Genomic DNA, 22,806 nt, shown 5'->3' with positions numbered 1-22,806 from the left:
ATTGAATGCTGGCCTCTATTTTGACTGGACAAGAGGTTGGAATCTTCCTACACGTCGGTCAGGGGCCTGACGATGGCGTAATATATAACCGAAACTAGTAGCCCAATAAAATAACAATTTGCAAATTTAGACGACTGAAAGGTGTTTAATTTGACATCTCTTTGTATTAATGCTTATGAACAATTGGGCATCGAGAGAAGAGACTATTATGTTGTACTCTATCAGGTGATACATTAGTGTCCATAGACAGTAACAAATACATATGACATTCCTGTGTCCATGGATTATTTCAAAGTTAAGTATTTCATTTTGTTCAAATTATAATAATGTGAGCTAATGTTTTGTGTGTATGTGTTGCAGTAGTTAAAAAGATCCTCTAGAAGTACGAGGAAAATGAAAAATGTGCATGGAAAAAGTCGATTATGGCAGCCCACATAACTATCTGGTGCCATCCTGTTTAGAGAGTCTGTGATGCTCTAAAGGTCTCCTGCAAACAAAAGCAGAGAGAATACGCTGAGAGGGTGAGTGGGAAGAGCGGTAGAAAAGCATTACTCTCTCCCATGATGGCTCTAAAATTGAGTGAATAGAGGACTGATTAACTGAAACATTATCTTGTCGAAGGATTGATTTCCCTATCGACTTTGACGACCCCTTCCATCGAGGTCGGGAGGAAAAGAAAGGAACGGAGGAAAAGAAAGTTCAATAGCTTATGAGTAAGCACATCGTTGATACAAAAATAAACGTGGAATGTCTTGTTACTCCAAAACCTACAGCATTTCTCGTTTTACCAGCTATAGATGGCCCTTGCAAATTACATTCTATCATCAAAAAAGCCTCTATTTAGTGGAATAAGACTGTAGATAATGAAGTTTTGGGTAATACTCTCCTCTTTGTGTGCTATCATTTGCCGAATTCTCATTTCTGACATCTCAAACCGTTTGCGAAATATGAAGCAGACCTTGTCGGCCTCCCCTTCTAAACTAACGAATGAATACACCAAACGCTTTGGATGAAAATTGGTCACTGCACATCGGCCACCATATCCTGCACGAGCTACATCTATTTTATTGTTTGATTACCCTGGCCTGTGTTGTACGGTGTTTGCTGTACAGTCAATCCATGCCACAGATCACATGTGGTCTAGTATTCACGCTAAATTTGGTTGATGTTTAAGGGCAGTTGGGACAACTGGAAATTCCTTCAGCAGAGTGTAATTCCTTCGTGTGGTCTGGTAGGTTCTGTCAGCCAGTATCTGCGCTGATGGCTACACTTGGCTAATCTGGTTCACAACTCATGCTACAACTACTGAGTTGTCTCAGCTGCCGCAGCCTGGATGGTGTACAAGAGTCAGATGTTTTGTCTTTGACTACACATTGTTGAGGTTGAGGTAGAGCCAACATTTATTAATCCATATACCGTTTGGGCCAAGTGGTCCAGATATCAGGCTAAAGCTGAAAAATAGTTCAGTTTATAATAAATTTTCAACTTCCTGGTGCTTGTAGACATCCAGCACAACGTTCTCAGCATCACCCTGGTGAGGTAACTTGCAACCCAGTCTCTTCAGCCTAATGGTCTCCTTGTCCCATACAGTGAGGTCGTTCAGACACAAGCCACGTGCCCTGAGCAGCAACTACTTGGCAAAGGCGGCGTGGTGCTCGTGGTAGATCGGGTATGTCTCGTGGTGCAGCACTGGTGGTGCTACTGGGTACTCTGGACCCAATCCACCCAGGAACAGCCTCTTGAAGCCAGCCATCCCAGCCACGGCGAGCGCCATCTTGCTGAGGAGAAGCGCCTTCCCTGACAGCACGGCCATCAGCTGGAACCCCAGCGGAACCAGGAATGACGACATCACCATGTAGCCCATCACCACCAGCGGGAACATGTGCTTGTACTGGTGCCGGTAGCGTATGCGGCGACCTGGAAACAATGGACACAATCATGAAAATCAGTACTACCATGTAGCTCGTGGAACATGTGCTTGTACTGGAGCTGATATTATTTTGAAGCGATCTTGAAACAATACACAGTCATTATGCATCCCAGTGCCACTAGGAAGAATGGAGTCACCAAGCAGCCCATCACCACTGGTGGGTATGTGTGCCAGAAATGCAGGTGTCGACCTGGAAACACTACACGCGCAGTTGTCATGAAGCTCAGTGGAACCAAGAACGACGACACGACCATTTAGTCAATCATCACCAGCAGGAACACATGCTAGTTTCTTGTGTTGGTAATGTATGCAGCAGCCTGGGAACAATACGCAGTTATCATAAGGCCCATTGTCACTGGGAACGACAAAGTCATGATTTAGCTCATCACCACCAGTGGGAACATGTGCTTGTATTTGACCCAGTATAGTATAAGAGGACCTGCAAACGACACACACAATCATGAAGTGCAGTGCCACGAGAAACGACGATATCCCCACCAGCAGAAACATGTGCATCTACTGATGGTGGTAACATAGATGCGACCTGGAAATTTCACAATCAGTCATCGTGATGCCCAGTGCTACTAGGGACGACGACGTCACCATCTAGTCCATCAGGCAGGTAGGTAGGTAGGTAGGTAGGTAGGTATCATGAGATCAGATGGTATCAGGAACAACAATATCAGCTTGTAGCCAATAATCGCCAGTGGAAACATGTGCTTGTGCTAGTAACGGAACTGTATTTGGTGATATGAAACTTCCTGGCAGATTAAAATTGTGTGCCGGACCGAGACTCGAACTCGGGACCTTTGTCTTTCGGGGGGAAAGTGCTCTACCAACTGAGCTGCCCAAGCAGGACTCACGCCCCGTCCTCACAGCTTTACTTCTGCCAGTACCTCGTCTCCTACCTTCCAAACTTTACAGAAGCTCTCCTGCGAACGTTGCAGAACTAGCACTCCTGAAATGAAAATCTCATTCTGGAAACATCCCCAAGGCTGTGGCTAAACCATGTCAATGCAATATCCTTTCTTTCAGGAGTGCTAGTTCTGCAAGGTTCGTAGGAGAGCTTCTCTAAAGTTTGGAAGGTAGGAGACTGGCAGAAGTGAAGCTGTGAGTACCGGGCATGAGTCGTGCTTGGGTAGCTTAGTTGGTAGAGCACTTGCCTGCGAAAGGCGAAGGTCCCGAGTTCGAGTCTCGGACCGGCACACAGTTTTAATCTACCAGTAAGTTTCATATCAGCACACACTCCACTGCAGAGCGAAAATCTCATTCTGTATTTGGTGACTTGGAAACAGCATAGTCAGTTATCGTGAAATCCAGTGCCATCAGCAACGAAGACTTCACTATTTAGTCTATTACCACCAGTGGGACCATGTGCTTGTTGTGGTAGTGTATGCAGTGGTCTGAAAACATTACAGTGTAAAGTCTAGTGCGACCAGGGACGAGGACATCACCGTGTAGCCCACCCCCGCCAGCAGGAACATGTGGTTTTTCTGATAATGATACACATGTGGTGACCTGGATGTATCATAGTTAGTGGCTTGCCCATGACGACCAACAGAAATATGTCCTTGTACTTTCGCCAACAGCTTCTGTGGCAGTGTGGAAACAAGACTGTACTCTTAAAGACCTGTGGCTTCAGCAACAGCAATAGCAACATGTAGCTTATCATCATCGATGGGAATTTGTGCTTTTACTGGTGCGAGCAGCCCAACTGGAAAGACACCGGAGAGTCACCGTGAATTCAAGCAGTTTCAGAAAAAAAAAACAGTATCACGGAATCACTACAGGGAGCGGGCACAGAAAGCTAATTATCACCCAGAAAAATTCAAGTAATCATTTTTTGTCTGTCTGGAGGTACAAGTCTGCAGTCTTGGTACACAATGAAAAGCTAGTACCGTGGAACATCCGAATGCATGTGGAGCAAGCAAAACAAAATGGCACAGCCCACTAATAAATAACATGACCGTATGGCATTATTGGCCAGGTGGCCCCATTTGCGGTTGTTCAGCCATTCAGTGGTAATCTTTCCACTGGACATTACTTCAGGAACTTGGACGTCAATTAAGATGGGATGAAATGATTAGAAAAACATAGACACCAATTCCCCGAACAAAGAAAATCTCAGACCCTGCGGGAATCAAATCCAGGTTCCGTAGTCTAGACCCAGCGATGCTATCAACTGGACCACAAGTTCTGGCCCGCAGCTCACTAATAAGGCAGAGTGCCATGTGCAGTTTTGTTTTAATTTTGCAGGGAAACAAGGCTGCAACAATTCATGCTGAGTTGGCGGAAGTGTAGTCGTATGACGCTGTGGTTACATGGATCAGAAGCCTGAATGACGAAGAAAGAAGTGGCAGACAAAGTCTCTGTGAAGAATCGAGAATAGCAGTGGAAGAGCAGAGATCTGGTGTTCAAAAGAAAGGCACGTCGCAATCGGCGCAATAGTGGACGGAATGAAAATAAGTAAGGGATCACTTTTCAACATCTTGTTCGACATTCTCAACGTGGGATAGGTCGTCCACCCCAAGTTTCCAGGATTGCTTAAATCCACTCAACAAGCCTGTAAAAGTGAGGTGGCAGCGGAATAGTTGCACCTGTGTCAGGTCAATCGAGGTGGCTTCTTCAGCTGCTTAACCACTTGGGAAGAGTGGTTGGTTGTTAGGACTCGAAGGCACAAGAAAAAAAAACAAGCAGTGACAAGGGCGAAGGCCCAACCAGGACGATGTTCTGCTGGATGTTGCTTGGAAATGGCATGTTGTGGTGCAGGCAAGATATGCTCAGAAGTAGCAAACTGTCAAAGGAGCATGCCACCAAACCCTCGTAACCTGCTTGCTGGTGATTGTCAAGAGCAAGAATCACAGGAAGATATCCAAGAACCAAGGTCACACACGCTACTTCCTCTCTGTACTCTACCAATATGACATCTAGTGAAACCACTGTTGGGGAGCCATTTTTAGAATGATGATACCTTCTCCAAGTCATCCACTGTTGCGGAAAATGTGTCATGTTGGAGGATATGCGAAGAAGTACTGACACCAATAGCAGTAAGTGTTTGAGATGATATTAAAAAATGTGTCACAACCATTCACACATATCCCATGATCGCAGGTGGGACTGTAGGCTGAAATCAATACAGGCACAATGATGGTTAGCCCCTTCCGGCACGAATTCTTTTCTTTTATAGGAAAAAGCATTTGTGTTGCCTTTTTAGGTTGAAAGACCATATCGACAACCAATTTGGAAAAGTAAGAAAAACCTTTAATTTTCCAAAACGTAAGAAAATTCGTTCGGCACATTTATAGCACAACAGGCATATACAGTTGAATATGTAGCAGTTCAGTGCTTTTTAACAACTACTGTACTACGAGAAATGACTACTTCTTTAAGCATGCTGTGCAATGGCACACGGAACACATCGATACGCCTTTAATCGCGTTGTATGGAACATTTTGAAACTGTTTGTGTCCTAACATTTACACATATATCTATGTATGTTGGACATACATGGGGATATCAGCAGTGATATAATGTTCCGCAGTTGAATGGTCCATAATCTTTCGTCCAGTATGTGAAGTTAATTTATGAATGAAAAATAACAGATACTGTAACTTGTAGGCCCTTCAGTCCGGAATCGCGCGACTGCTACGGTTGCAGGTTCGAATCCTGCCTCGTTCATGGATGTGCGTGATGTCTTTAGGTTATTTAGGTTTAAGTGGTTCTACGTTCTAGGGGACTGATGACCTCAGATGTTAAATCCCATAGTCCTCAGAGCCAGTTGAACCATTTTTTTACGATAAGATATTGCTGAGCTTGTGTTACTCCGAATTATGATGCAAAAATCCTTCGGACATTCAGGAACTTTGCATCCTAATTCGGAACAACACAGGTACTGCGATATCGTATTTGTTCGCCGACATTGGGCAAAGGACTTTCAACTAAAATGTCTCCCCTGTCCGTGAATATTCGTAACGGTTGCACGAGTGCAGGTTGCAGACACATGGTCGACGACATATGGAAGTTTGGGTCTAGTCCTGTAGCGTGCTCGGATAGCCTAATGATAAGGCGACGGCTCGCGATAACTGGGACTCCGAGTTTGAGTCTCGGTCCGGTAGAAACTTTTATTGTCGTTATCTCATTGTAGAGCTGATGGTATATGAATGAAGTACTATTGACGTACATGATGTGCTACTGGGTAGCATGAAGAAGGTAGTAGTCACATCGCATTGTAAAGTTGTCGTAAGAGCGCGCACTGAACTCCTAAATGTACCTTAAGTACATCGTGTGGCAGAAATGTGCCAACCTTCTTTTCTTATATTACGGAAAATAAAACTTTTTCAGAGTTCCGCACCGCAGACGGAACGATATTTCTGGCTCTGGCCGCCAGTGTTTCATTTTGCTAGAAGCTCACGTTGATGCAGCTTGATACATGCTAAGCCGGCCGCTGTGGCCGATCGGTTCTAGGCGCTTCAGTCTGGAACCCCGCGACTGTTACTGTCGCAGGTTCGAATCCTGCCTCGGGCATGGATTTGTGTGATGTCCTTAGGTTAGTTAGATTTAAGTAGTTCTAACTTCTAGGGGACTGATGACCTCAGATGTTAAGTCCCATAGAGCCATTTGAACCATTTGATACACGCTAAGTAGCATACGATACGAACGTGGAGTGACGTACACGCGCCATATGGTACACTATGTACCATTTCCGTGGGAGAGTACGCCTTATGTACAGAACTTGCTTCTATTTGGTCGGCACATTCGGATATTAGGCGCCAAAACGTCTAACTTCTCATATTATTTATTTATATAGTTTTCATCGTATTTAACCCAGTTTTTAGTATGACAGTCTCTCACGGTTACCCTAAGAGTCTATCGTTTCTATTTATTACATTTCATTAGTTTTGAGAAACATAGGCTAACAGTATTACAACCAAAGTGCTTCGGACACCTTCGGGACGCTTTGGCGCGCCTGGGAGACGAAGTACTTCAGCTGCGCTGGTCAGACAGTTTCGGGCATTCTAGAGGGACGGACGTGGTAACTGTGTTTCGGCAGTTAGGGAGAAACGGACATGTTGTACTCTATATTAGAAGTTGTCAGAAACGTTACCGTGCAATTAAGAAAGCTATGACGAGTGTTGTAACGGACAGTGTAAAATGTGTAATTGTTTGAAATACACACATAAAAAAAAAAGTTTTGCATCACCCCGGTTCACAGAACGCCTGAAGATACGCGTTGACAGAGGATATTGTATCACATACACAGTCCCTCTGACTGTTCATAGGTGTGACTGAAGCCGCCCAAAGATGTAAAAAACAATTCATGACCAGCGCCTATTAGACGGAGAGGGTCCGACAGCCGATCAGTTCCAGTCATTCCACCAGGAAGGAGGGACACGGCTCGTGTTGTCTGTAGTTCAACCATACCTAGACGGTCAATACCGCAGTTCGATCGCGTCCGCATTGTTACTTCATGCCAGCAAGGGCTCTCAACAAGGGTAGTGTCCAGGTGTCTCCGAGTGAGATAGAGGAGATACAGACAGACAGGAACTGTCCATGACATGCCTCGCTTTGGCCGCCCCAGGGCTACTACTGCAGTGGATGACCGCTGCCTATGGGGGAACCCTGACAGCAACGCTACTATGTTGAATAATGTTTTTCGTGCAGTCACAGGACGTCGTGTTACGGCTCAAACTGCACGCAATAGGCTGCAGGATGCGCAGCTTCACTGTTGACGATCATGGCGAGGTCCAACTTTGAAACCACGACACCGTGCAGATGGGAGCTCCGGATTGGCATCACGTTCTCTTCACCGACGAGTGACGCAAATGCCTTCAACCGTGTTTGGAGGCAACCTGGCGAGGCTGAACGCCTTAGACACACTGTCCAGCGAGTGCAGCAAAGTGCAGATTCCCTGTCGTTAAATACGAAAAAGATGGCTCTGAGCACTATGCAACTTAACATCCGAGGTCATCAGTCCCCTATGACTTAGAACTAACTAACCTATGGACATCACACACATCCATGCCTGAGGCAGGATTCGAACCTGTGACCGTAGAAGTCACGCGGTTCCAGACTGAAGCGCCTAGAACTGCTCGGCCACAGCGGCCGGCGGACGCGATGGAACCGCAGAATTGTCCATCTAGGCGTGGTTGAACTACAGACAACACGAGCCGTGAACCTCCTTCCTGTTGGAATGACTGGAACTGATCGGCTGTCGGACCCCCTCCGTCTAATAGGCGCTGCTCATGCATGGTTGTTTACATCTTTGAGTGAGTTTAGTGACATCTCTGAACAGTCAAAGGGACTACGTCTGTGATACAATATCCATAGTCAACGTATATCTTCAGGAGTTGTGGGAACCGGGGTGACGCAAAACTTTTTTGATGTGTGCATGTTACTGAAATTTCGTGTCGAAATTGTTTGTTACTCAAGATTTACAGCAACTAAATTTTCAGTTCTTGGTTCTTTGAGTAATTGAGAAAGGTCATAATACTGTCCGCATCCTATTTTGCCATCATATTTTTATATAACTGACAAGTTCTAAGTGCTGATCAGAGATTATTTTCAGTGCATGCGCTGTGAGTGGCATAGGCTGGCGCCTGAAGTATTGCCATCCCCATCCCACCTTCCCCTCCCGCCGCCCTCCTCACCATCATGGCGTTATGAATCGTCTGCGGTACAATAGGTTTGACTGTGTGGGTACTCGGATATGCCTTTTCTCTAGTCGATCGTGCACAGAGACATTCCTCAGTTTGACTCTGTGTTGTGTCAGAACTATTATTAAAATTATGATTATTCGTGGGCGGTTGCCAGCGTCGTCTGCAATCCAAATCTCTGCGTCCTGGATGATGCTCCCTCGATGTGTACATAAGGATCATTGGCCTCCTTGGTCAACTAATATTCAAAATCGGTACTTTTCAATTTCATGTATTAGCGTTGTGATACGATGATCCACCAGACCAAATGACACACACAAGTCACAGTAAAGGGTGCACAAACAGTCGCACCAATTCACAGTGGGTCCTTTTCTGGCGACAACGCAGGAGTGTATTCTCGCATGCAACCGATCATTAAGGTGTTGAATGGCGTCTTGCGAAAGATTGTCCCAACGATCTTGCACCTTTCGTTGCATTCCGGCGGTGAGTCTTGCAGGCCGTAGAATAACGTGCAAGTTCCCGCTTCACCTTGCCTCACATGTGTCCAATTGGCGGGTGACCTGGTGATCTTGCTGGCCAGGGCAGTTGTTGTACACCACGAAAACCACGGTATTTCGCAACAGCCGTCTGTGGACGGGCATTGTCCTGCTGAAAAACACACCACCTTAAAAAAAAAATGGTTCAAATGGCTCTGGGCACCATGGGGCTTAACTTCTGAGGTCATCAGTCCTCTAGAACTTAGAACTGCTTAAATCTAACTAAACTAATAACATCACAGACGTCCATGCCCGAGGCAGGATTCGAACCTGCGACCGTAGCGGCCGCGCGGTTCCAGACAGTAGCGCCTAGAACCGCTCGGCCACCACGGCCGGCACACGACCTTCCTGCCGAAGAAATGGGAAATCACAGTAACAAGGGGATAACAACCTGTACAGTGTATCAGGCAGTGGTTACTTTTCTGTGGAGAAACACCATATGAGGTTGCGAGTAGTAATCGATGGTCTCCCCCACCATGAAGCCTGGGATGGTACCTGTGTGTCGCGGGTGAAAGCATTCCAGAGTAGGCAGCTTAACAGGTCAACGCCATACAAGTGTGCGTCCGTCACTCACATACAGATAGAACCTAATATGATCACTGGAAACAACAGAGAGCCAATCCACTCTCCAGTGAACGCCAGAATAGCTATGCTTGGTGGTGTCATGACGTCAGTGGCCAGAGGCACATACGGCCTTAGTCCTGCCGCACACAGCCGGTTTCCAATGGTCCCTGGCGACACATCAGGTGCAACACAGGCCCAAAGTACGTCCCTGGTTGATACTCTGTTGGCCACCGCTGCTATCATTATGTGTTGATCTTGACGTGTGTGTGTACTATTTGGTCGTCCAGAACCTGGTCTAAATATGTGGTATGTTCCACAGACCACTATTGAAAGCAGCACACACCACCGATACACTGTACCCAACACGTGGTGTAGATGCTCCACCCATCTTCTTGCAAATGCACCATTCAAATGCGTGTTCAGGAGCAGTATGTATTCGTTGATGCGACATGGACGTACCCCACAGGGAATGTAGCAGACATCGTTCACCTCTAAGCTTGGTGCAGTTACCACCTGCAGACCCGGCTGCTGTGGCCGAGCGGTTCTAGCCGCTTAAGTCCGGAACCGTGCTGCTGATACGGTCACAGGTTCGAATCCTGCCTCGGGCATGGATGTGTGTGACGTCCTTAGGTTAGTTAGGTTTAAGTACACTACTGGCCATTAAAATTTCTACACCAAGAAGAAATGCAGACGATAAACGGGTATTCATTGGACAAATATATTATACTACAACTGACAAGTGATTACATTTTTACGCAGTGTGGCTGCATAGATGCTGAGGAATCAGTACCCAGAACAACCACCTGTGGCCGTAATAACGGCCTTGATACGGCTGGTCATTGAGTCAAACAGAGCTTGGATGGCGTGTACAGTTACAGCTGCCCATGCAGCTTCAACACTATATAACAGTTCATCAAGAGTATTGACTGGCGTATTGTGACGAGCCACTTGCTCGGCCACCATTTACCAGGCTTTTCCATTGGTGAGCAATCTGGAGAATGTCGACCATTTCCTGTATCCAGAAAGGCCCGTACAGGACCTGCAACATGCGATCGTGCATTATCCTCCTGAAATGTAGGGTTTCGCAGGGATCGAATGAAGGGTAGAGCCATGGATCGTAACACACCTGTAATGTAACTTCCACAGTTCAAAGTGCTGTCAATGCGAACAAGAGGTGACCGAAACGTGTAACCAATGGCGGCCCATACCATCATCCTGAGTGATGTGCCAGTATGGCGATGACGAATACACGCTTCCAATGTACGTTCACCGCGATGTCGTGAAAGATGGATGCGACCATCATGATGCTGAAAACAGAACCTGTATTCATCCGAAAAAATGACGCTTTGACAGGTTCATCGTTGAGTACGCCATCGCAGGCGCTCCTGTCTGTGATGCAGTGTCAAGAGTAACCGCAGCCACGGTCTCCGAGCTGATAGTCCATGCTGCTGCAAACGTCGTCGATGATTGTTGTCTTGCAAACGTCCCCATCTGTTGACTCAGGGATCGAGACGTGGCTTCACGATCCGTTAAAGCCATGCGGATACGATGCCTGTCATCTCGACTGCTAGTGATACGAGGCCATTGGAATCTAGCACGATGGTCCGTATTACCCTCCTGAATGCATCGATTCCATATTCTGCTTACAGTCATTGGATCTCAACCAACGCGAGAAGCAGTGTCGCGATACGATAAACCGCAATCGCGATAGGCTACAATCCGACCTTTATCAAAGTCGGAAACGTGATGGTACGCATTTCTCTTCCTTACACGAGGCATCACAACAACGTTTCACCAGGCAACGCCGGTCAACTGCCCTGCGAAACCCTACTTTTCAGCAGGACAATGCACGAACGCATATTGCAGGTCCTGTACGGACCTTTCTGGATACAGAAAATGTTCGACTGCTGCCCTGGCCAGCACATTCTCCAGATCCCTCACCAATTGAAAACGTCTGGTCAATGGTTGCCGAGCAACTAGCTCATCACAATACGCCAATCAATACTCTTCATATACAGTGGTATCGTGTTGAAGCTGCATGGGCAGCTGTACCTGTACACGCCATCCGAGCTCTGTTTAACTCAATGCCCAGGCGTATCAAAGCCGTCATTACGGCCAGATGTGGTTATTCTAGGTGCTGATTTCTCAGGATCTACGCACCCAAACTGCGTGAAAATGTGATCACATGTCACTTCTAGTCCAATATATTTGTGCAGTGAATACCCGTTTATCATCTGCATTTCTTCTTGGTGTAACAGTTTTAATGGCCAGTAGTGTATGTCGTTGTCAAGTTGCTGTTGTGTTTACCCCTGGTTACTTACGTTAATCTTTTATGTTCTGGCAGTGTTCATCAACAATGAATCCCCCTTCCTCCAATGCTTTGACTAGTGGCCTTTGGGCCTTGGCCCGCTTTCTCGGCGACCGTGCAAGGAGAACATCCGTTAATGGAGGGGGGGGGGGGGGGCGGCGGTAAAGGCGAGTAGGTCGTTCTGGTTGAAGAACACACGTTCCGGGCTTCCTCCCTTCTTTTACGCTCCCGTACCCTCTGGAGCTGAGTGGCCACGATACTAGCTAGTGACCCAAAGAGGCCGGGCGGGTCTTAATGGGACGAAGGACGAAGGACGAAGTGGAGAACCAGCTGCCAGTACAACGTGTGTGCGTGCGTGCGTGTGTGTGTGTGTGTGTGTGTGTGTGTGTGTGTGTGTGTGTGTGTGTGAGAGAGAGAGAGAGAGAGAGAGAGAGAGAGAGAGAGAGAGAGAGAGAGAGAGAGAGAGAGAGAGAGTTTTTTGTGTGTTGGCAGGCGTGCGCGAACTGAAGGCTATAAAATGAACATACGCAAGAAGGAAACCAAGCAGAAGTTTGGTAAGGGAATTAAAGTCCAGGAAGAAGGAAAAAGTAAAAGCTCTTGAGTCTGTTAACAGAATCTTACGTCGCTTCTTGGTAGAACAACACTATAATAAATGAAAAACACCAGTTTGCTTTTGAGCCTATGACACCGTAATTCTGTCACAGGTGGCAAAGAACTGGAAATTACAGCTAAATCGAATTCACGGTATCTTGAAAAGAACTTGGATTATGAATATGAACAAAAGTAGAACGAAGGCAACGGAGTGTAGTTACATTAAATCGAGCGATGCTGAGCGAACTAGATTACCAAATAATACACTGAAAGTAATTGGTGAGTATTGCTACTCTGGCAGTGAACACAATGATTAGAGTAGAGAGCTGAGAGGAAAGAAAATGCAGATAGACAACAGCAATAGAAGCATTTATGAACGACAGGAATCTGCTGACGTATAATATAAACTTAATTTCTTTTAAATGGCATCATATTCGCTATTAGTTGTAGATGTAGGTGTAACTCTTACTGACACGTATGTTTAAGTGTGCATGTCAACAACTAATCTGCCTATGTCATTAATAATGAAAGGAGTCTTCGTTTCAGGTAACTTTATTTATTCTGGGACTTGTGCGCTGCGCGGGATTAGCCGAGCGGTCTGAGGTGCTGCAGTCATGGACTGTGCGGCTGGTCCCGGCGGAGGCTCGAGTCCTCCCTCGGGCATGGGTGTGTGTGTTTGTCCTTAGGATAATTTAGGTTAAGTAGTGTGTAAGCTTAGGGACTGATGACCTTAGCGGTTAAGTCCCATAAGATCTCAGACACATTTGAACATTTTTTTTGGACTAGTGCGTAATATTTGTTGCGCACTTAACAAGTCTAGTATGCTGATTTTCACCCGAGAAAGGCTGTGCTAAACTTCTGGATAACGTTTTTAAATGATTTCGTGATGCGTTCGAGTGACATTCTCTTTATTCGATGTGGGACAGTACCACTTTCAAGTATCTAAAACGAAAGCATTATACACTGGATGCATTAGTCTCACTTATGAATTTAACTTCGGAACAAATCATATCTAGAGTTATATCAGGACAATTATAAGCTCCTCTATGGACTATTCTTTAATGGTATATTATACCACGTATGTCTTTGGCCCTATAACTGCATGCATTTGTCATAAAATACGAGTAAATCAGAAACAGTCTTTCGGTATTCCAGGAAAACATTACTTTCGAGCAGTTCTATAAGATAGATGTTTTTAAGGTATTTATACTAGGGATATTACAATTGTATTATTAGATTTCATGCGTAACGATGTTACCTAATTTACTGGTCTTAAGGAAAGTTCTAGCTCTCAAATAATTCTTGGGAACGAGACCTGACTGCAACTCGAAACGGAATGCTCTGAGATACACTACTGGCCATTAATGTTGCTACACCACGAATATGACGTGCTACAGACGCGAAATTTAACCGACAGGAAGAAGATACTGTGATATGCAAATGGTTAGCTTTTCAGAGCATTCACACAAGGTTGGCGCCGGTGACGACACCTACAACGTGCTGACATGAGCAAAGTTTCCAAATGATTTCTCATACACAAACAGCAGTTGACCGGCGTTGCCTGGCGAAACATTGTTGTGATGCCTCGTGTAAAGAGGAGAAATGCGTACCATCACGTTTCCAACTTTGATAAAGGTCGGATTGTAGCCTATCGCGATTGCGGTTTATCGTATCGCGACATTACTGCTCGCGTTGGTCGAGATCCAATGACAGTTAGCAGAATATGGAATCGGTGGGTTCAGGAGAGTAACACGGAACGCCGTGCTGGATCCCAACCGCCTCATATCACTAGCAGTCGAGATGACAGGCATCTCATCCGCATGGCTGTAACGGATCGTGCAGCCACGTCTCGATCCCTGAGTCAACAGATGGGGACGTTTGCAAGACAACAACCATCTGCAGGAACAGTTCGACGACGTTTGCATCAGTGTGGACCATCCGCTCGCAGACCATGGCTGCGGTTACCCTTGACGCTGCATCACAGACAGGAGCGCCTGCGATGGTGTACTCAACGACGAATCTGGGTGCACGAATGGCAAAACGCAATTTTTTCGAATGAATTCAGCTTTTGTTTACAGCATCATGATGGTCGCATCCGTGTTTGGCGACACTGCGGTGAACGCACAATGGAAGCGTGTATTCGTCATCCCCACTCTGGCGTATCACCCAGCGTGATGGTATGGCGTGCCATTGGTTACACGTCTCGGTCACCTATTGTTCGCATTGACGGCACGTTGAACAATGGGCGTTACATTTCAGATGTGTTACGACCCGTCGCTCTACCCTTCATTCGATCCCTGCGAAACCCTACATTTCAGCAGGATAATGCACGGCCGCTTGTTGCAGGTCCTGTAAAGGTCTTTCTCGATACAGAAAATGTTCGACTGCTGCTCTGGCCAGCACATTCTCCAGATCTCTCACCAACTGAAAACGTCTAGTCAATCGTGGCCGAGCAACTGGCTCGTCACAATACGCCAGTCACTACTCTTGATGAACTGTGGTATCGTGTTGAAGCTGCATGGGCAGCTGTACCTGTACACGGCATCCGAGCTCTGTTTGACTCAATGCCCAGGCGTATCAAGGCCGTTATTACGGCCAGATGTGGTTGTTCTGGGTACTGATTTCTCAGGATCTATGTACCCAAATTGCGTGAAAATGTAATCACATGTCAGTTCTAATATGATATATTTGTTCAATGAATACCCGTTTAACATCTGCATTTCTTCTTGGCGTAGCAATTTTAATGGCCAGTAGTGTAGTTAACAAGCCGTAGATGTATATCGGAGCGATGGATTAGAGGCCACAACAGGGGGAGTATTTACTGCAGTAGAAAAAATATTCTCTCTTTTGAGGTCGAAGTTGAGTGTGATAATGAAGTCATCTGGTCACGTATAAGAGGTGTAGGAGAAACCAAGTTAATTGTTGGATGTTTTTAACTGACCTTCTGATTCTGCTGTGACAGCTGTAGAGTCACTCAAAAAAGAGGGGGAGGGGGGTACGGTGAATAGCGCGTAAATACCGAGATCATGCACTGCTAGTTAGTTTTAGCATACCGAGTACAGACTGGGTTATCTATATATTCAATGCGGAGGGTACGGGCAGACAGTCATGCGATATACACTGTAAGAAAAGTGTCTGGAGCAGTTCTCAGATCGGTTACTACTGCTACAATGGCTGGTTATCAAGATTTTTAAGTGAGGTTGAACGTGGTGTTATAGTCGGCGCACGAGCGAAGGGACACACCATCTAGGAGGTAGCAATGAAGTGGGGATTTTCCTGTACGACCATTTCACGAGTGTACTGTAAATATCAGGAATCTAGTAAAACATCAAATCTCCGACATCGCTGCGGCCGGGAAAACATCCTGCAAGAACGGGACCGACGACGCCTGAAGATAATCGTTCAACGAGACTGAAGTGCTACGCTTCGTCAGATTTCAATGCTGGACCATCAACAAGTGTCAGCGCGCAAACCATTCAACTAAATATGACCCATATCGGCTCTCCGAGCCGAAGGCCCACTCCTGTACCCTTGATGACAGCGCGACACTAAACTTTACGGATCGCCTCGGCCCGTCAACGCCGACATTGGACTGTTGACGGATGGAAACATGTTGCCTTATCGGACTAGTTTCGTTTGAAATTGTATAGAGCGGATGGACGTATGGAGACAACCTCATGAATCCATCGATCCCGAAAGTCAGTAGGGAACTGTTCAAGCTGGTGGAGGCTCAGTAATGGTGCGTAAGCATCCTGTCTGATCTCCTGCATCCATTCATGTCCATTGTGCATTCCGACGGACTTGGGCAACTCCAACAGGACAATGCGACACCCCACACGTCCAGAACCGGCAACTCTTCTGAGTTTTAACACTTGACTTGCCATCAAACTCCTCAGACATGAACATTAGTGAGCATACCTGGGATGTCTTGCAACGTGCTGTTTAGAAGAGATCGCCATCCCCTCGTACTCTTATGGACTTACCGACAACTCTGCAGGATTCATGGTGTCAGTTCCCTCCAGCACTACTTCAGACATGAGTCCATGCCACGTCGTGTTGCGACACTTCTGCGTACTCGTGGGAGCCCTATAAGATATTAGGCAAGTGTACCAGTTTCTTTTGAATCCGTTTCTAGAAAGCTCTCTTGAGCAGCTAGCTCGGCAGCCCACACGCGGTGGTGATATCTTAGCCCTTGGAGCTACAAATAGGCCGGACCTCATCGATAATGTCAGTATAGAAACGGGAATTCGCAGTCATGATGTCATTATAGCAACTATGGATATGAAAGTCAATAAATTAGTCAAAACGACTGGGAGAGTGTTTCTGCTATATAGAAGAGATAATCAGTTATTAGCATCGCATTTATGCTGTGAATTGGCATCACTTATTCCAGTAAGTTGAATGTGGAGGAATTATGGGCAAAGTTTAAGCAGATGAGGTATCAAATATATTGCTTCCCACTACTTATACCTCCCGAGGAGATCACGAATGTAAAATTAGAGAGATTCGAGCGCTCACGGAGGCTTTTCGGCAGTCGTTCTTCCCGCGAACCATACGCTACTGGTACAGGAAAGGAAGGTAATGACAGTGGCACGTAAAGTGCCCTCCGCCACACACCGTTGGGTTGCTTGCGGAGTGTAAATGTAGGTGTAGATTGTAAACTGCGGTCAGGAGAGTTACGTCCGTAGCAAGTGGATAAAGGATGGAAAAGACCCACCATGGTTTTTGTAACAAAATTTAGCGGATGCTGAGGAAGCAGAGGCTGTTGCACTCTAATTTCACAAGGGAACGCTTAAATTACGACAAGCATAGGTTAGTAGAGATTCGTGTGTCTGTAAAGAGATTTATGCACGAAGTATAGAACTACCACCATCACACCTTAGCGAAAAATCTGGCAGAGAAACCGAGAAACTTCTGGTGTTACGTAAAATAGCTACGCAGGTCTAAAGCTTCCATTCGATCCCTTGTTGACCAGTTGAAAAAAGGAAAACGGAAGCTGAAATTCTAAATTTAACGTTCAAGAAATCTTTCACACAGTAGAATCGTACAAACATAGCGTCATTTTACCACCCGACAGACTCCATTATGGACGACATAGTAATAAGTATCCCTGGCGTAGAGAAACAACTTAAGAATTTAAAAGCACATAAATCACCAGGCAGTTTGATTTTACAAAGAGTACTTAACAGCATTGGCCCCTCACCTAGCTTTCATGTATCATGAATCTCTGGCCGAGCACAAAGTCCCAAGCGACTGGAAGAAAGCGCAGGTGACATCAGCGTATAAGAAAGGTAAAACAGCGGACGCGCAAAATTACAGACCAATATCCTTATCTTGTGTTTGCTGCAGAATCCTTGAACGTACTCTCAGTTAGAATAAAATAAACTTTCTAGAGACTGAGCATGGTTTTAGAAAGCATCGCTCGTGCGAAACTCAGCTTTCCCTTTCTCACATGATATGCTCCGAAGTATAGATGAAGGAGAACAGGCAGACTCCATTTTTATGAATTTCCGGAAAGCATTCGACACGGTGCACCATCGCAAGCTGTTAACGAAGGTACGAGCTTATAGATTAAGTTTACAGATATGTGAGTGGCTCGAAGTTTTCTTAAGTATAAGAACCCATTGCTGTGTTCTCGACGGTGAGTGTTTGTAAGAGACAAGGATATCGTGAGGAGTGCCGCAGGGAAATGTGATAGGACCGCTGTTGAGCAGTGACCTACTTGACACAGCCAAGACCTTTAAGTATCCGGGAGTAGCGCTGCAAAGCGCTGTGAGATGGAACGAGCATGTGAGAACTGTGGTAGGGTACGGACTTCGGTTAACTGGGAGAATCTTAGTAAGAGTGGTTCACTTGTGAATGAGATAGCACATAGAACGATGAGCGACCTGTTCTTGAGTACTGCTCGAATGTTTGGAATCCGTACCAAGTCGGATTGAAGGAAGATATCTAAGTAATTCAGAGGGGGGCTGTTAGATTACACTGATGCTCGTAAATTAAGGACAGTGCTGATACATTAGGAACTGGTGGGCAGTTTGCGGGTTTAAATTACCACGGGGTATGACCATGCGGTGCATTTGAAATGCGGTCGTCGCACGGTGGCGCTGGCAGCAGTCCACATATGCAGAGGTGTGTTGGTGCATGTCAGAGTACGGTGGAGCGAGAAAGTGTGCAGAAGTTTCCAGACGTGCTAATGGTGGCTGTGTGTTGAAAATGAACCAATACTGATGACGTTATGAGGGATAGAATACTAGGGCGGCTGTAGGCTGGTTAAACACACCAGGTCGTAGCACGGGCCCTACGTGTGACACAAATTGTGATCTCAAGGTTATGGCAACTTTTCCAGCAGACTGGAAGCGTGTCCAGGCGCTACAGTACGGGACGTCCACAGTGTACAACACCACAAGAAAACCGATATCAACAGTGCCCGCAGACGGCCACAAAGTACTGCAGGTAGCCTCGCTCGGGACCTTACCGCAGCCACTGAAACAGTTCAGTCTAGAGACGACTGAACAGAAATGGTTTATTCGCCCGGACACCTTCAAGGTGCATTCCACTGACCCCTGGTCACAGGAGAGCCCGTAAAGCCTGGTGTCAAGAACACAGTACATGGTAATTGGAACATTGGTCCCAGGTTATCTTCATATAGTCTGAACAGTGACTCTCGTCAGGTTTTCATCTGGTGTGAACCAGGAACCAGATACCAACCCCTTAATGTCCTTTAAAGGGACCTGTATGGACGTCGTGGTTTGATGGTGTTGGGTGGGATTATGATTGGTGCACGTACACCCCTGCATGTGTTTGACAGAGGAACTGTAACAGGTCACGTGTATCGGGACGTCATTTTGCACCAGTATGTCCGCCTTTTCAGGGCTGCAGTGGGTCCCACCTTCCTCCTGATGGATGATAACGTACGGCCCCACCGACCTGCCACCGTGGAGGAGAACCTTGAAACCGAAGATATGAGGCGAATGGAGTGGCCTGCCTGTTCACCAGACATAAACCCCACCGAGCACGTCTGGGATGCTCTCGTTCGACGTATCGCTGCAAGTCTTCAAACCCCTGAGACACTTCAGGAGCTCCGACAGGCACTGGTGCGAGAATAGGAGGCTATACCCCAGCAGCTGCTCGACCACCTGATCCAGAGTATGCCAACGCGTGTGCAGTCTGTGTACCTGTGCAGGGCGGTCATATCCCATATTGATGTCTGGGTACATGCGCAGGAAACCGTGGTGTTTTGTAGCACATGTGTTTCGGGACGGTTTTCTCAACTTATCTCCAATACTGCGGACTTACAATCTGTGTCGTGTGTGTTCCCTATGTGCCTATGCTATTAGCGCCAGTTTCGTGTAGTGCCACGTTGTGTGGCACCACATTCTGCAATTATCCTTAATATATGAGCATGAGTGTAGTTACCGGTAGGTTCGAAAAACGCGTAAGTGTTACGGAGACGCTTCGGGAACTCGAATAGGAATCCCTAGAGGGAAGGTGACGTTCTTTGCGAGAAACAAAACAGAGAAAATTTAGAGAACCGGCATTTGAAGCTTACTGCCGAAAGATTCTACTGCCGCCAACATACGTTGCGCGTAAGGACCACGAAGATAAGATACGATAAATTAGGGCTCATGCAAAAGCGTATAGACAGTCTTTTTCCCTCGTTCTATCTGCGTCTGGAACAGGAAAGGAAATGGTTAGTAATGGCGCAGGGTACCCTCCGCCACGCACTGTACGGTGGCTTGCGCAGTATCTATTCAGATGTAGATGTAGATCATCGTCCATCCCAAACCAGTAAGGGTACAAACTTGAGATTTGCAGAGAGTGTTGACCTTTTACTGTAGACATCGTTTCAGAAGGGATATTTCGTATTCCACTTCTAAGGCCGTGAAATACACTCCTGGAAATGGAAAAAAGAACACACTGACACCGGTGTGTCAGACCCATCATACTTGCTCCGGACACTGCGAGAGGGCTGTACAAGCAATGATCACACGCACGGCACAGCGGACACACCAGGAACCGCGGTGTTGGCCGTCGAATGGCGCTAGCTGCGCAGCATTTGTGCATCGCCGCCGTCAGTGTCAGCCAGTTTGCCGTGGCATACGGAGCTCCATCGGAGTCTTTAACACTGGTAGCATGCCGCGACAGCGTGGACGTGAACCATATGTGCAGTTGACGGACTTTGAGCGAGGGCGTATAGTGGGCACGCGGGAGGCCGGGTGGACGTACCGCCGAATTGCTCAACACGTGGGGCGTGAGGTCTCCACAGTACATCGATGTTGTCGCCAGTGGTCGGCGGAAGGTGCACGTGCCCGTCGACCTGGGACCGGACCGTAGCGACGCACGGATCCACGCCAAGACCGTAGGATCCTACGCAGTGCCGTAGGGGACCGCACCGCCACTTCCCAGCAAATTAGGGACACTGTTGCTCCTGGGGTATCGGCGAGGACCATTCGCAACCGTCTCCATGAAGCTGGGCTACGGTCCCGCACACCGTTAGGCCGTCTTCCGCTCACGCCCCAACATCGTGCAGGACGCATCCAGTGGTGTCGCGTGAATGGAGGGACGAATGGAGACGTGTCGTCTTCAGCGATGAGAATCGCTTCTGCCTTGGTGCCAATGATGGTCGTATGCGTGTTTGGCGCCGTGCAGGTGAGCGCCACAATCAGGACTGCATACGACCGAGGCACACAGGGCCAACACCCGCCATCATGGTGTGGGGAGCGATCTCCTACACTGGCCGTACACCTCTGGTGATCGTCGAGGGGACACTGAATAGTGCACGGTACATCCAAACCGTCATCGAACCCATCGTTCTACCATTCCTAGACCGGCAAGGGAACTTGCTGTTCCAACAGGACAATGCACGTCTGCATGTATTCCGTGCCTCCCAACGTGCTCTGGAAGGTGTAAGTCAACTACCCTGGCCAGCAAGATCTCCGGATCTGTCCCCCATTGAGCATGTTTGGGACTGGATGAAGCGTCGTCTCACGCGGTCTGCACGTCCAGCACGAACGCTGGTGCAACTGAGGCGCCAGGTGGAAATGACATGGCAAGCCGTTCCACAGGACTACATCCAGCATCTCTACGATCGTCTCCATGGGAGAATAGCAGCCTGCATTGCTGCGAAAGGTGGATATACACTGTACTAGTGCCGCCATTGTGCATGCTCTGTTGCCTGTGTCTATGTGCCTGTGCTTCTGTCAGTGTGATCATGTGATGTATCTGACGCCAGGAATGTGTCAATAAAGTTTCCCCTTCCTGGGACAATGAATTCACGGTGTTCTTATTTCAATTTCCAGGAGTGTAGAAGATGGGACTTTTCTTTTTATATATATCGCTATTAACACAATTTATGGAAGCAGAAGTACAAAAGCAGGTATTTGGTTTGATGGGCAGAAACAAACAAATATGAGTACCGCCATTTTTGGAAATGTAACCGCCGGCCGGAGTGGCCGAGCGGTTCTAGGCGCTACAGTCTGGAACCGCGCGACCACTACGGTCGCAGGTTCGAATCCTGCCTCAGGCATGGATGTGTGTAATGTCCTTAGGTTAGGTTAGGTTTAAAAAGTTCTAAGTTCTAGGGGACTGATGACATCAGAAGTTAAGTCCAATAGTGCTCAGAACCATTGAACCATTTTTGGAAACAAACAAATAGCAAAGAGACGTTCGTCGAATCCAAGTTCCCCTCTCTCACATTCTTTTATGTTCGTTTCCTTAGCAATTTTACCAATATTACCGGTAATCTTACCATTTACTAAGTCATTTATGTACTGTATCGAAACTACCCAACTGTAGTTCTAGCAGACAGTAACTCTAACCCCTTATAATGACCCCCTCGTTCGTGGCACAATTAACTATAATTTTTACTAGCTCTGAACGGACGTCCGCATGGGTGAAAATCATGTGAGGAGCCAGCCTTATGCGGGGGGTTAATTCGAGAGGCAAGTCCTCGAAACGAATCGTGTGGCAGACAGAGTGGTACGAAAGTCCGGCGAATGAATATGCCCCCCATTCCGCGAGTGGAGAGGAAGCCCGTATAACGACCGAGCGTGGATTCCGCTTAGAGCCCCCATTCAGCGTCCAGCCCGCGACATCCTTCACCGAACTGAGGACCCTCAGCTCGGTGCTGGCTTATCGGCTGTTGTGCGTTTACGCGAGTGACGACGGGCTCGCCGGCCGAAACGTCGCGGCTTGTCAGTCGCCAAGCCGCGCCGTGCGCTGCGG

General features: G+C 47.1%; 1 protein-coding gene across 1 annotated transcript in view; it reads right to left on the bottom strand.

Moving 5' to 3' along the window:
- Window positions 1-1,376: 1,376 nt before the first annotated feature.
- LOC126293458 (uncharacterized) overlaps window positions 1,377-22,806 on the bottom strand; it is a 127,837-nt gene continuing 106,407 nt past the window's right edge. Inside the window, exon 4 of the mRNA XM_049986702.1 lies at window positions 1,377-1,917. Within this exon, the coding sequence (XP_049842659.1) occupies window positions 1,631-1,917 (287 nt within the window). The 3' untranslated portion in view covers window positions 1,377-1,630. The remainder of the gene's footprint in view (window positions 1,918-22,806) is intronic.

Source organism: Schistocerca gregaria, chromosome 10, assembly GCF_023897955.1.
Source record: "Schistocerca gregaria isolate iqSchGreg1 chromosome 10, iqSchGreg1.2, whole genome shotgun sequence".
In the NCBI taxonomy this organism is placed as follows: Eukaryota; Metazoa; Arthropoda; class Insecta; order Orthoptera; family Acrididae; genus Schistocerca; species Schistocerca gregaria.
This window is presented reverse-complemented; position numbering and strand designations above follow the sequence as displayed.